This window comes from Pelophylax lessonae (genome assembly GCF_965119305.1).
Source record: "Pelophylax lessonae genome assembly, chromosome: 1".
Lineage (NCBI taxonomy): Eukaryota > Metazoa > Chordata > Amphibia > Anura > Ranidae > Pelophylax > Pelophylax lessonae.
In genome coordinates this window covers 307,306,975-307,322,393 of record NC_138768.1, presented here as the reverse complement: position 1 = coordinate 307,322,393, position 15,419 = coordinate 307,306,975, and the positions used below count along the sequence as shown (strand labels likewise).

The following is a 15,419-nucleotide window of genomic DNA, read 5'->3' as shown; positions in this document are numbered from 1 at the left end:
AGCTCTGAAAGCTGAAAATTTGCCTGGGCAGGAAGGGGGTGAAAATGCCAAGTAGGCAAGTGGTTAAAGGGGCCATCGTTACAATTTTTAATGAAGAAAAGCCTCTTGCCATTAAATGGACAAATAAAGTAAATGCTACAAAATAATAACAATGCAATTATAAAGATTACATAGAAAGTTTACCTCTGAAGTATATGTCTTGGCTGGGTTCACTAGAGAGAGAGGGTTACTAGCCCCAGTCTTTAAATACTACAAAAGACCACAGTCAATCTAATTACACTTACATCTCCAACCCTTATTCTGGTGTTTTCACACCCTCTTAATTGCTTTTTGTCATTATTCAATTCATATTTACCACAATCTGTTGGCATTTGCTGAATTCTTCCTACAGAGGACATACTCATACTCTGGGCAAGTTTATTGACTCGAGTCATCATTCGGTCATAATTAAGCCTTTTGGTTCCTTCAGAGTTAGGTAGCAAAGAGGCACTGTAGGTAACTTTGAACCACAGTCTATACCATGGATGTTCATTTTAGGATAGAGACACTGACAGTGTTCTCATAAACATACCTGGTTACTATACACGAGGCCTTCTCCAATAAATAGGGGGGGCTATATGCCCTCATATGGGCTCTTGTCATAGAGGTCTTTCTAATCTCCACTGGTTATTTCTCCAACATTGTTCTTAGAGATAAAAGGCTAGGACTCCATCCTGTTATCCCCATTTTATTTTTTAATATAATTTTTATTGAGAGAACAATATTATAAACCACATTCATAGTGCAAGCCAGCATACATAAAGTAAAATACAGAAAGCCTCAGCAATGAGTTTGAGGTATATATATAAGTGCCAACACATTGACCAGTAGATTAGTAAAGGAGTAAGCAGGAAAAACAAATTGACCAAGGTTCTTCCAGACTCCAGTACAGTTGATATAGTACACCAACTCACAAAACCATTCTACAATCTTACCAATTAGAAATATGCCCACAGGTGGTGGCTTAGCACAACAGAAATAAAAGTCATGTGTCTGGCACTGACATACCTTTTTTTTCTTGGGCTGAAGTAGTAGGTAAAATGAAGACGAAGTATGGAGTTTGTGGTAAAGCTAGGGATGGTAAGTAAAGCGAGTAATGGGTAAAAAAAAAAAAAAAAAACCCCTTCACGAGGACTGAACGCAAATATGCAACCCCGATGGACTGGGCTTTTTTTTTCTGCGGGGCTGTATAATTGTGTATCTTCCTTTGTGCTTGAAGTGCCCCGCACAGTGCACTCCCAGCGCAGAGACCGGGATCTCACCGTGATCCCAGTTCTAAATATCAGGATCCCGATTAGCCTCACTGGCCATCAAAGTGATCAGTCTCTGTGAAGCCCACCCCCATGTTTTCTGCCTCTGTGAATGGACAAGACAGATACATTGTATCTCTCTCTGTCCTTGCAGAGATAGAAAAAAAAGAGGGCGTGTAAAAAATAAATAAATAAAAATAAATTAAAAGAAAATGGATAAATCAAGGTTTGATGTAGGTCAGCCCCACGATTAGTGTTCAGGTTAAGGTCAGGGTCAGTATTTTTTTTTTTTTAATTAGGATCACTGTGTTGTAGGTAGGATAAAAAAAAAAGCAAAATGCGCATTGCGCATTGTTTCTGGGTACAAAGTAACAACAACTAACATACACATGTGGTATCGCTGCAACCCTCAGGAGCAGCAGAATTTATTTTGGGTTGTTTGGTAGAAAGTTAAGGTAGTAGAAAGAAAGATAGTTAAATTCAATAAATAATTCCATATCAAGCACTTATACAAATATGTCAACTGGGTCGACGTTCCAACATTTTGCAAACTCCAATAGCTTGAAAGAGGTTGTTTTATATTTTTACTTACTGTAGACATGATTGAATGACATGACATGACACAGCCTTATGTTATTCACTAAGCCAATTTAACATATAATTTGCAATGTGAAAATACACTTAGCGAAGGTAACAGTCTTTATTCCATTAGCAAATAAACATTTTATTGAAGTTTCCAATACATATAAACAGAAGATGTACAGAAGTTGGAAGTAGCACTCCTCTCCCTTCAAAGGTTTACAAGATCTCCGAGGGGCACAATACAGGATTCAAAAGGCAAGTAAAGATAATACAATAGTATTGACTGTGAATACAGCGTGACCAAATAAATGGGGTGTTGGGTGTTAATGGCTATATGGGGGGGGGGGGGGGGGGGGGTTGGGTTGAATATTACTACAGATGTAGACAGAAGAACAAAATTAGATTTTTTGGTATAGGTTATCTTGTCCATTTCTGAAGTTTATTTTAGTCAACTGGTAAGACATCTCCTAATGTTAGCTGTCGGTATGCTTTAGGCTGCAAGTTTTTGCTAGTTTAAACGTTGCAGTTTAACAGCCAGACAACTTGCATTTTCCCTTCTGATTACAGTTTACCTATAGCAAACTTTTTTTTTTTTAATATTCAAAAAATGGTAACACCCTCAGTTAAGTTTTGATTCCTGTATGTGCCCATAACGTACACTATATACAAATGGTCACCTGGCCAAAAGAGAACACAAATCTCCCCACTAAGGACACAGGCATATAAAGTTTCTAACCAATCCCTACTTTACCCAATACTAAACTGACACTCAGAAGAAACATTCCAAAAAATACTTCAGCTAGTCAAACAAATATCATACATTTCAATTTCACAGTAGAGGATAAGGTTTATCAGAGATTAGCAAAAAAAAAAAGTAAGGAGTTTAAATTTTGGAATACTGTGACGGAAGCTCTCCAGCAGGAGACATAAAGTAATTGGCAAATTTCTCCCGAACATTGCATGCTTCATTGGTACTTCGAACAGAGGGCCAGGAAACATCCTCTAAATCATGGGAAAGGGAATCGTCATAATTATATCCCCCCTCCTTTTGACACACAAAATTATGGAGAGCACATGCACTTTTGACAATTGTATCAATATTGTTGGGGTTCATTTGAATTGCGCCTCTAAACACCCTCCATTTATTGGTTAGTATACCAAAGGTACACTCCACAAAACGTCGAGCTCGAGTTAGCCTGTAATTAAAAACTTTTCTTTTCACATCCAGACCCCGCTTGGGATAAGGCTTCATGATGGAGGTAGACAGTGAAAATGCATCATCTGCCACTATTACATAAGGAAAGGGATCTCCGTTTTCTTCCAAAGGCCTGGGACTGGGAATATGAAATCTTCCATCCATAATCTTCTTTCCCATAGCAGAGTTTCGGAAAACCTGGGAGTCAGTAGAGCTTCCATACGTCCCAACATCAATGGCAACAAAATTGTAATTGCTATCAGCAATAGCCATCAGCAAAACAGAAAAATATTTTTTATAATTGCAGAATTTAGAGCTACTATTTGGGGGCATTTGAATCCGAATAAGCTTGCTGTCTAATGCTCCAATACAGTGTGGAAAGTTGCTGTTCTTTTCAAACTCCTTGCTGATTTCGATCCATCTTTCCTCAGTCGGCTCTGGCATTACAAAATCCTTCAGAAGAGTCCAAATAGCATCACATGTATCATGCACAATAGTATGTATTGTGACTTTGCCTAATAGGAACTGGAAATGCAAGGCGGAGAAGGATTCCCCTGTTGCCAAAAACCTGTAAAAAAAGTAACCAACATAAGAAATTAATTTTATATTACTTAAAGTGTCACTAAAAGGAAAAACTTTGATTTTAAATTTTGGATAGAGTAAGGGAGGGTTAAAACCTCTGTTTGTCATTTGTGTCCCATTGCGGAGATTTCCCTTCACTTCCTGTCCCATATCCAAAACCGGAAATGAGAGGAAATACCTTCAAACTGAGGGAATCCTGGTGTGTCAACTGGGTCACCAGAATTAGTGTCCCCATTGGAAGATTTACCCTCTACTCATTTTCTGATGTCAATCCGAATTTTTTTTTTTCCTTCTTTGACTTTCGTTCATAACAGTAAACAGGACAAATAGAGAGGGTGAATGTCCCTAACAGGGGCACAGACAGCAATATAAACTGACAGGTGTTCTAATCCCTCTCCACTCTATCCAAATAAAAGAAGCCTTACTGGGGCAATTTTGAAATTGTTCACATACATATTAAAGTTGGCATTTTGTTCCTGGAAAATTACTAAGAACCCCCAACTGGGTATTTTCTGAAGTCAGAGGCGCTTGAGAATAAAATGTTGGCTGTTGCAATTTTTTTATGTCACACAATATTTGTGCACACAAAATACATAATACCCATTTTTTTGGTAAAATATAAAAAAGGTGCCATCCCTACGGTTCCTGAGTTAATAAGATATATGAAAAAAATGCTGTATATTGAAAAATTTGGTGTGAATTTAAAATTATTCTCAAGTTTCATTTTATTAAGAGTTGGAAACAATTCATAAATTATATCCTAGATTTGGAGGAGATGCAACAATTTATGTCAGCATTTAAATATATGGAATGGTACAACAAAGCGGATACTACAAACAGTTTGGGTAATCCTAAATGTAATTCATATTAAAGATGTTTATTGGGGATTATTTAAAGTAGAGCTCCACCCAAAAAGGGAAGCTCCGCTTGTTTGCACCCCCCCCCCTTATTGCAACAATTGGCACTTCTTGGGGGGAGCGGGTACCTGGTTTTGACAGGTACCCGCTTCCACTTGTGGGTAAGATCACCAATCTACGTGCATTTCCAGCCCTTCCTCCAGCCACACAAATTGACACATTGGGCCCAATATGGACATTTTCACTTAGCGGTATGCTCACTTTTGTTGCCAGCAGTTTAGACATTAATGGCTGTTTGTTGAGTTATTTTGAGGGGACAGCAAATTTACACTGTAATACAAGATGTACACTCACTACTTTACATTGTAGCAAAGTGTCATTTCTTCAGTGTTGTCACATGAAAAGGTATAATAAAATATTTACACAAATGTGAGGGGTGTACTCACTTTTGTGAGATACTGTATATGCGCAATTATACATTTCCGGCGAGGGAAAACACGCGCGCATGGCCGGTAGCCTGCTTCTGCTGTGATTAATTACAGCTGAAGCCGATCAAGTACCGGGTACTGGATGTCCAAAAGCACCCATTGATCGTGTGTAAAACACACAGAATGCAGCTCTGCCTATGTAAACAAGGCAGATCTCTGTTCTGACAGGAGGGAAGGGATGGATTTTGTGTCCCTACAAAGCAGGGAATAAAATCCATCTCTTTCCCTAGTAAAAGCACCACATACAGCACACAAAAACACTGGCTAGGCACACAATTAACCCTTTGATCGCCCTAGATGATTAAAGACTTTCTAGCCAGTGTCATTAGTACTTTGACAGTGCATATTTTTAGCACTGATCACTGTATTAGTGTTACTGGTTCCCACAAAGTGTCAGGGTCCGATTATCCACCGCAATATGGCAGTCCCACTATATGTCACTGGTCGCCGCTATTACTAGTATAAAAATAAATCGCACTTGATATATACATCTTTATATATGTGACACATGTGAGATCATTTGTTTGAGGTCATTTGCACACTATATATGGCCAGAGGATACTAGTTACTGAGAGATTGACATCACACATTTTTATATATACTAATTTACTAACACAACACAGGCAGCGCTAATCACTTCACACCCCCTCATTTACTATATATCCCTTTCAGGGTTATATCTTGAAGTGGGCCGCAGCTAATTTTTTCTTTTTTTTCAATTTCCACTCCTTAGCGCGGATCCCCTTTCTCGCTTTCATAAAAATAAATACAAATACATTCTATAAAAAAATAACCCATAGTTTGTAGACACTAAAATGTTTGGTAACTCAATCAGTATACGATTATTAGGAATTTTTTAAACAAAACTATGTAGCAGAATATGTATTAGCCTAAACTTTATGAAGACATTTTTTTCTTTAAGATATTTTTAATAGCAAAAATTATATATATATATATATATATATATATATATATATATATATATACACACATATATACACACACACACACCTTTTAATTTTTGGTCAGATATCACCAAAAGAAAGCTATTTATGGGAGAAAAAAAATGTACATAAATGTTTTTGGGTACAGAGTCCATGACTGTGCAATTGTCCGTTAAAGTAGCCCAGTGCCATATCGCAAAAATGGCCTAGTCATGAAGGGGGGGGGGGGTGAATCTTCCAGAGGTCAAGTGGTTAATTTAACAGTCATTTAAAGTGGAACCTAAGTTGAAAAAAATAAATAAAACAATTGTGAACAAGCACAGGGTCTTTATTGCAAAAGATACGTGGACTTATGTTCAGTTTACATCCTGGCACTCTGCTTGCATGCCAGGGTAATGTCACTCCACCGCACGCACAGGTCAGTCCACGTCAGTAAGGGTGTTGAAAATAATCATGTAATCGATGCATCGCGATTCAGCCATAAACTATTCTGCATCAATGCAGAGAAAGGCTGAATCGAGATTGCATCAATGGCATCATCCCAGCACGCCCCTGTCATACACCTTTCCCTCCCTCCTCCTCTCCTTGTGTATGTCACACAGAGTGGGGATCCCCCGCTGTGTCACAGAGCTTGGATCTGAAATGTTCGGTGGCCGCTGTAACAAAGTCCTGCCTCCCAGACTGGCTCTTATGATAAGACAGCACACTGATCCAATGCCTGGAAATTGAATCAGTGAGACGTCTATCATAGGAGTCGGTCTAGGAGGCAGGACTGTTGACAGTGGGCAATTCAAATCCAAGCTCTGTGATACATCGGGAGATCGCCGCTCTGTGTGATCCAGGCACTGGTGGGGCTGCACTGATGGGTTTTTGATTAAAACCATGGGCAGTAATCGTGATGCATCGGAGAATCGATGACATGATAATTGTAATCAAATCGAATTGTGAGACCAGTGAAGATGCGCAGCTCTTTGCGTCAGCCAATCATGGCAGCTGAAGAGCGGTAAGTATTTTTACCTTTGATTACACTGTAAATAAATCTAGTAACTGGAAATGGGGAAAACCCAACTTACCGCAGTGTTACCAGCAGACGCTCTTCTGCAGAAACTGGAAGCCTCATATTGGTTCTTGCTCGCATTAAGCGCGGTCTCAGTATTTCCAGCAAAGCATCAAAAGTTGCCACTCTCATGTGAGCATAATCATAGAATTTCTGTGGGTACCTGCGTAGCTCATGGTACAGGGTATGAAAGTGACCTTTGGTAAGTCGGCGGGAGACAGTGGGATGCACCCAGTACCTACGATTTGGCCTCTTCTTCCTCCGCTGCGTTGTTTGCTCCAAAAGCAGCTTCAGCTGCACCAAACCCAACATCAGGTAGAGGACTGTATAGGAATCCATATCTTATCGGTTGGTTCTAAAAATGAAAGAATTAAAATAGAAAAAAAATAGCACAAAAAACTGCCATAGGCAACAGCCAAGACTTGTATAAAAAAAAAACACACCTCCAATCAAATCACTAACTCACATCCTCTTTAAATGGTTTTCTTTCCAAAAAGAAAAAAAAAATATTTTACAAGGTGTTTGAAAAGCTTCAGAGACAATGCTTCAAAAGGACAGATGGGGGTGGGGGGTTTCCTTAAATGCAGAGAATGCATTAAGGTAAAAATGTTTAGGCTTTAGTGCTACTTTAGAGAAGAATTCCAGGTTTCCTGTCACTTTCAATACCTTGTTTGGGTCATCTTTGTTGACACCCATACAAAGCTATTCGGGAATTGCTGAGGTGCACTGTGAGTGACCATCTGCGTCTAGTGTTTACTGTATGTAGCAAATGCTACAGTTTATTATAGCAGGCCCAGCAGCCATACCATTCTGGCACGGTAAGAATATGTTTTACCCAAGTTTGTCCAAAGTATTTAAAGTGACAGGAGACCAGGAGTTCTTCTTTAACCTAAAAAATGCTTCCTCACAAAGGCGTTTGACACTAGTGAATATTCAAGATGGCTATTAGAGAATGTCTGTACTCAGACTTCCTTGTGTTCATTAAAACTGGAAGTGTTTGCCTCTGAGCACTTTCAGGTTTAAAGTCCTCAGTTCCCAGGTGGCTGGGCAGCCTTGAAATGCATAGCTCCGCCCCCTTACACCCAGGTGACATAATTTCTGGTCTACTCTGCATCCCACAAGAAGCTCTATGCCACCTTGTTGGTTACCACTTCCTCGTCTAAGCTGTCATTCAGCCTAATGTCTGGACTTGCCAGGCTACAAGTTGTAGGAAGAGGCTCTCTATCCCAGATGCATGAGCCGACCGCTCACAGATTACATACAAGTGCCATTTCTTCTCCCCATGCGAGTTGCTAATTTACAAGTATTTCTTAATACTATTAACCACTTAAGCCCTGGAAGATTTTACCCCCTTCCTGACCAGGGCCTATTTTGCTATTCGGCACTGCGTGACTTTAACGGACAATTGCGCGGTCGTGCGACGGTGTACCTAAACGAATTTGGCATCCTTTTTTTCCCACAAACAGAGCTTTCTTTTGGTGGTATTTGATCACCTGTGCGATTTTTTGATCATGCGCTATAAACAAAAAAAGAGCGTCAATTTTGCAAAAATAACAATATTTTTCACATTTTTTATATGAAATTCCCCAACAAAAATTTAGGCCAATTTGTTTTATGCTACCTATGTTTGGTAAAAAAAAATGGCAAAAAGCGTATTTTGATTGGTTTGCACAAAAGTTATCGCGTTTACTAACAAAGGGAAAGATTTTTGTCATTTTTGTTGTTTTTTTTTAACGCGTAATGGCGGCGATCTGCGATTTTTTTTGCGGTACTGCGACATTGCTGCGGACAGATCGGACCCTTGACTGACATTTTTGACACTTTTGGGGTTACCAGTGACATTACTACAGTAATCAGTGCTATAAATATGCACTGTTACTGTAAAATTAAACTGGCAGTGAAGGGGTTAACTTTAAGAGGGAGGGGCTATGTGTGTCCCTAGGGGGCGGGATTCTAACTGTGATTGGCTGTGGCTTGAAGTGTAGGAACAGTGATCAACGGTCCTACATAGTAGAACCGTATGATCACTATTTCTACACAGGGGAGAATGACAGACGGCTTGTTTACATTAGCCACCTGCCTTTCTCCCTCTCCACCGACGATCGCGAGTGACCGGCGGACGATCGGGTCCGCCAGTCACACGCGCGGGGTTGTCCGGGAGCGCGCCTCCGGCGGCGCGTGCTCGCTCCTGAGACCCTCACAGGCTAGCGACGTAGTACTACGTCACTTTGCCTGTGAGGGGCTGACCGCCGCAGTAAATAGTCGCGCGGCGGTCGGCAAGCGGTTAATGCTGCACTTAATTTGGTACCCCGCTGTGTGCTCTCTAGGTCCTGCAGGTGTATCTACCCAGTACTTCTATCTTGGTTTGTGGTTCCCTGCTGTTGTGAGACTGTCCATCAGAAGCCCTTACTATGCGATAAGCCTGATTTTAACTGTCACTATGCAAATTGCATAGTCTTTTCACCCGAACCACAATAAATCTGTTAATATACTACAATCAGATCGCAGCACTGCTGTTCTTATCTGTTTGCCTAGAGATAGTTCATTCTCTTCAGAGGTGCTGCATCTGGTGCATTGAGATCAGTGGAAAGGTATCCTGAACATTCCAACTGGACTCTGAACTTTTTTGCTGTTCTGCATAGACCTTTATGTACACACAATGACATATACCCCATTACTACTGAGTGGAGACAGGTCTGTGTCCGCTCAGTTTCTGTTAAGCAGACGCAGACAGAGCCCGCTCTGCTGTATGGGTAGCCAGGATACAAGTCTGTTTACACTCACCAGTCCATAGGAGTGAATGGACTGTTCAATCAAGTTGGCCTGAAAAATTGACAGGCGAACAGCCACTGTGTCTCAATAGACACGAATGGGAAGGCCTGCACAAGTGTTCCATGTATTTGCATGCCGGTGGTCCCATTCATGGCTATTGGGATGCAAAGGCTGCATGGGGCCCCAGCCACCGTGTCACAATAGACATGAATGGAACACTTGTGCAGGCGGTCCCATTCATGTCTATTTTGACACAGTGGCTGAGGGCCCCCACAACTGTAAACTGGGACCAGTGACTATGTACATGCAGCTTCTGCATTCCAATAGACACAAATGGGACCGCCTGCATGCAGATGCATGGAACACTTGTGTGGACAAAGATGGCCCTTTGCACAGGTATAGGTACGCTTAAGCGAATGACGCCTACGCACGTTGACAAGTCCAATGTGAATGAGGCCTTAGCTGCTGCGCCCTGAGGCGGTGTTTAGGTAGGTGTGAACGCAGAGGCCTACCTGCCAGTGTGAATGAGGCCTTAGCTGCTGCGCCCTGTGGCGGTGTTTAGGTAGGTGTGAACACAGAGGCCTACCTGCCAGTGTGAATGGGGACTAAGCTGCTGCGTCCTGAGGCGGTGTTTAGCCAGATGTGAACACAGAGGCCTACCTGCCAGTGTGAATGAGCCCCTTAGCTGCATGGAGCACTGCTGCACCCCAAGGCGGTGTTTAGCCATAACGTAGAGGCCTACCTGCCAGTGTTAATGAGGTCTAAGCTGCTGCGTCCTGAGGCAGTGTTTAGCCAGGTGTGAACACAGAGGCCTACCTGCCATTGTGAATGAGGCCTAAATGACAGGCACAGTCCCACAGGCCCTTACTATACCCCCAGTGTCCCTTACCTCACCAGCACATTACACAGGACATCATCCCCATTCTAAAGCGTGCACTAACCCTGAGCAAGCAATCACATGTGACAGTATACACAGAGCCCTAAGGAGCGATGGCTGCCATTGATCAGTACCATGAATAGCAGCCAGTTCCGGGAGCACCGATCACTCCGCCCATCTCACAGCCGCCCTCTTCCCATCCTGCTCGCCCTCTCCCTCATCTAAACTCGGACATTCTCCCGGTCCAGCTTGCCGTGTTCCTATGGTAACTCTACCTCGTAGACGTGGATTACGACGGCTCCTCGTCGGCGTCACTTCCTGCAGCAGGTGTCCGCCATCTTTGCGGTGAAGTACAGGGAGGAGGAGTCCGGTCTACACACTAAACATCCTCGTCATCCGAACAGCCCGAGCCCCGGGACCGGACACCGTGTCCTCCGCTCAGGTCAGCCCGGCAGCCTGTGCCGCTATTTTCCTAGATGGGGGGATTGGGGCGGGGGAGGCCGGAGCCGGAAGTGGGCGACCAGCTGATGAGGGGGGAGGGGTGGTGAAAGATTGTCAGTGTAGTAGGGTCACCGTGCTGAGGAGGACAGGTGAGTGACACTGTGGGGGTCTGTAGTAAGGGGTGACACTGACATACAATGACATTGTCCTGTTATTTCCCTGCTCTGTCCATTCATTCCCCTGCTGTGAGACAGCACTGCACTAATGCACATTCCACCTCTATTCCAGCTATGTATTGGGTGGTCTAGTTACATTGGACCAATGTTGGGGGTCATTCACACCCGCCATTGTGTTACAGCGTACCGTCTTATGTATGCTGCGATCTGGCTGGATAACTGTGGTGACAACACACCAATCACAGCGTATCGCACTGGTCACTTTTTTTCCCCTGTTAAACTGTTGTGTGACGTTTCCTTAAAGAAGAATTCAAGTTACAAATTATTTTTTTCCCATGCGATAGAGCTGTGACCGCACTGCATTAGTTAACTGCTTATTTTTTGCCTAGGGGTGAGGAGAGCGGAGAAATACTTACCTAATCCGCCTATCCTCCAAGCACAAGACCGGTCCCTACCGCTCCACGCTAGTGGCTTTGTGTATAGACTGTTCCTTATGTCATCATGCCCATAGACTGGCTGTAGATGTGAGAACAGCAGGAATAGGCCACCGCTGGACGTGGGGGCACTGTTTTTTTCGAAGGATCGGGTAGGTATAACTATTCGGTGCACCCCTGGACAAAATGAGCAGTTATCCCATGCAGTGCGGACACAGCTCCACTGCATGGGGATTTTGTTGTCCCCTGGAGTTCTTCTTTAAAGTGGTACTTTAGGCTAGTTAATGAAAATGGCAGGCAGACCGGATTTTTAATATAGAAGAGACATGCTTTGTGTCTTCTGCATTAAAGCTACTCACCTGCCTGTCCACCCATGTACAGTGTCCCTGCACAAATTCAGCATTGACAAAGCTAACATGACTCCTACATCTGGCAATCAAGACCCCGGAAGCCTGCCATCCAAAGATGTCAGCAGCCGGCGGAGAGTTCCAGGACGGCACTTCGCTGCATTGAAGGTGAGTATAGTTCCACTTTAAGTTTAGATTTCAATAGATTTTTATTTGGTTTAAGTGCAATTTAAACATACATAATAAAACATAGGAATAGCAGTAGTTATAAGACATAACAACTCAGTATGAAAAGGAGATCCAGGGATGCAGCCCCAAAAGGAACACAGAACAAAAGTACATCCCGCTAATCAACATAGATTCTACCAAGTCCCGAGCCTAGGCGGCCCGGGTCAGACCTCTGCAAGGTGTGAGGCAGTGGATTGCCTTGTGCTGAGCTAAAAAGTATGGCCAGATGTAGTTCGGGCACATAGGAGACAAGACATTCTACCATGTCTTGCAGTAGCACTGAATTGGAATAGACAGCCAAAGCTGTCCCACTACACCCAGTCTGGATGGGTCCTAAGTATGCGTGTCTCATACCTGGCTAATCCCTGGAAAAGCTGGACATCACTGTAGTATTCTCCACAACTGCAGTGATCCTTGCTACCCTCCGATTCAATGCAGTGTCTGCCTGGTACATAGTAACCACACTCACTCACTCAGCATGGGCACCATTCAGAAAATAACTTTAATTTTCCTCAATTAATGCATTCTCGAATCGGATGAGATGGGGAGGCGAGTCAGCAACATTACAACCTTCACCTCGTCCAATTCGCTAAGCACTGGACCTGGAAGATGGCAGCACCCATTGTTGTAATGGCATCTACAGCAGTTAGACCCCTTTCTGTCCGTTTTTCAGCCAGACCCGATTTGACCCTCCATTCTCTATGGGCAGTCGGGTATAAACAGACTTGTGTCGGGATGAATGGTACTCCTGAAATGTATATTTGCAGTGCACTAAATTGTAAATGTGGAAAGGTTGGGCTTTAATGTTTTGTGAATGAATCCTCTATAGCTGCTGTGGTGTATCTGAATTGTGCCACACATAGTTGGGAGATGGAATGGTTGACTGACATCACTAGGCATCCTAGAGGGTACCTTTCTGTAAAAAAACAAGTACTATATACTTTAGATGGCACTCTCAGGCCTGGTTTACACTGATATGATTTCAGATGCGACTTGGGTTATACTGAATCACATGACAGTAGAAATAATATCCTCCACAGCTTCCAGTGGTGTCCGTCCACACAAAGGCAGTGCAGCTGTGATGTGATTTGGGAAAGGGTCCTGTGCTACTTTGGCCCGATTTGGCCATATAGTATATGCAAACCACATCCAAAAAGCAACCAACGTCACACAATTGTGTCAAAATTTGCATTGCAGTAGTGTGAACTGAGTCTTGGTACAGGCAGTCACCAGATTACGAACAAGCTAGGTTCCATAGGCTTGTTCTTAAGGTAGAACTATAGGCCAAACTTTTTTTCTTTTTAATTTTGAATAGAGCAAGGGAAGGTATATAACCCGTGTCAGATTTTTTTTCCACCATTTTCTTTTTGTCCTATTGCAGAGATTTGCCTTCACTTCCTGTCCCATAGTCAAACAGGAAGGGAGAGGAATTTCCTGCAAATTAAGAGAATTCCTTGGGGCCCCCAGAACTAGTGTCTTAATTGGAAGATTTCCCCCCATTACTTTTTTGGGGAAACCCAAAATTTGGAATTTTCTTTTACTTTCAATGATCATAATAAAAATGACAAATGGAGAGTGGGGAATCTCCTTAACGGGGGCACAGACAGCAATAAAAACTGATGGGTTCTAATCTATCTGCACTCTATCCCAAACTAAAAAAAGTTGTGCCTTTAGTCTTTAAGTTGAATTTGTATGTAAGTTGGAACAGGTACATTTTTTAAGTGTAACTCCAGCCAAAGAAATATTTGTAGGTTTTGGATAGCATAGGGAAGGGTTATTGGCCATGCGGTGATGTGGGATTGCTGACAGGTGGTTTCTGGGGCCAGCATGAAGTCATGCTGCCTCTGTTTTTAAGTATGAGTCGTATGTAAGTTGGATGTTTGTAACTCAGGAACTGCCTGTATTGACTACAAAGATGGATCTATGCATAGCTGGATTAGTGTATTGAGGGGTTATGTGTATGAATACAGCACCCTGTTTGTGACGATCGTCTATGTTGTTATACTAGTACAAGTGTATAATCTTGGACAGCAGAGTTGGAAATATAGCCAAGGAATGTACAAATAATTGTACTGTAAACAATGGAAAAGGCACAAACGTGTGGCACTATCCTGTTTTTTAGTAGCAGTGGCTGATCAGCATAGAGGATTTGTCCAACCCTTTTGTACTGCGAGGTTTCACTCATTTTGGACAATGTCATTTCTTTGCTAGGGATAATAATAATATAACACATGGGAGTTCCAAGACCTGGTTGGGCTAGTCTCTGTTCTTTGAGAAAGTGGCTGAGCTTGTCCTACCAGCTTTTACTGAAACTTAACTGTGTACACACATTAGTTCCCCTTTGTTTTTTGTATTGCGGGGAAATCCTATAAATTAGACAGTCATCACTGGAGCTAGTTCTTCCTGTAATAAGTCCTGTAATTGTAATTTTTTTTTTTTTTTGCTGTTGAGGAATAGTGGTAAAAGTTTGATTATAGGATAACACAAATGCATTTGTTAAAGCAATAGTAAAGTCCGCTTTGTAATTTATTACCTACAGGTAAGCCTATAATATGATATCAAAATCATTCTGACATGGCCTCCGCTGATCCTGGACTAGTCCAAAGATACCCTATTGATTCACTGAATCTGAGATCATTCCTCCACTGAGGTCTGGACTAACCCATAGACAACAGCCTGTTGGTTCATTGAACCTGCGATCATTCTGACAGGGCCTCCACTGAGGTCTGGACTAGGCCATGGACACCCTATTGGTTCACTGAACCTGAGATTCTTCTGGCAGGGCCTCCACTGAGGTCTGGACTAGGCCATGGACACCCTATTGGTTCACTGAACCTGAGATTCTTCTGGCAGGGCCTCCACTGAGGTCTGGACTAGGCCATGGACACCCTATTGGTTCACTGAACCTGAGATTCTTCTGGCAGGGCCTCCACTGAGGTCTGGACTAGGCCATGGACACCCTATTGGTTCACTGAACCTGAGATTCTTCTGGCAGGGCCTCCACTGAGGTCTGGACTAGGCCATGGACACCCTATTGGTTCACTGAACCTGAGATTCTTCTGGCAGGGCCTCCACTGAGGTCTGGACTAGGCCCCTAGACACCCTATTGATTCATGGAACCTGAGATCAGTTTGACGGCCTCTGCTGAGG

At 42.8% G+C, this 15,419-nt stretch overlaps 2 protein-coding genes across 3 annotated transcripts in view; one reads left to right on the top strand and one right to left on the bottom strand.

Moving 5' to 3' along the window:
* Positions 1-2,427: 2,427 nt before the first annotated feature.
* LOC309557044 (uncharacterized protein) lies at positions 2,428-11,038 on the bottom strand. Of its 2 annotated transcripts, none has more exons than XM_082259650.1 (3): positions 10,708-10,878; positions 7,011-7,349; positions 2,428-3,634 (listed from the first exon to the last, which is right to left on the bottom strand). In XM_082259650.1, the coding sequence occupies exons 2-3, from the start codon at positions 7,331-7,333 to the stop codon at positions 2,755-2,757; spliced, it is 1,203 nt and encodes a 400-aa protein (XP_082115776.1). In that variant the 5' UTR covers positions 7,334-7,349; positions 10,708-10,878; the 3' UTR covers positions 2,428-2,754. The 2 variants fall into 2 exon arrangements, with proteins under 2 accessions (XP_082115776.1, XP_082115775.1); XM_082259649.1 differs by lacking the exon at positions 10,708-10,878 and adding an exon at positions 10,919-11,038 and having other exon boundaries at positions 2,430-3,634.
* AP1B1 (adaptor related protein complex 1 subunit beta 1) overlaps positions 10,954-15,419 on the top strand; it is a 46,492-nt gene continuing 42,026 nt past the window's right edge. Inside the window, exon 1 of the mRNA XM_082259638.1 lies at positions 10,954-11,085. The gene's annotated coding sequence lies outside the window, so the exon portion shown is untranslated. The remainder of the gene's footprint in view (positions 11,086-15,419) is intronic.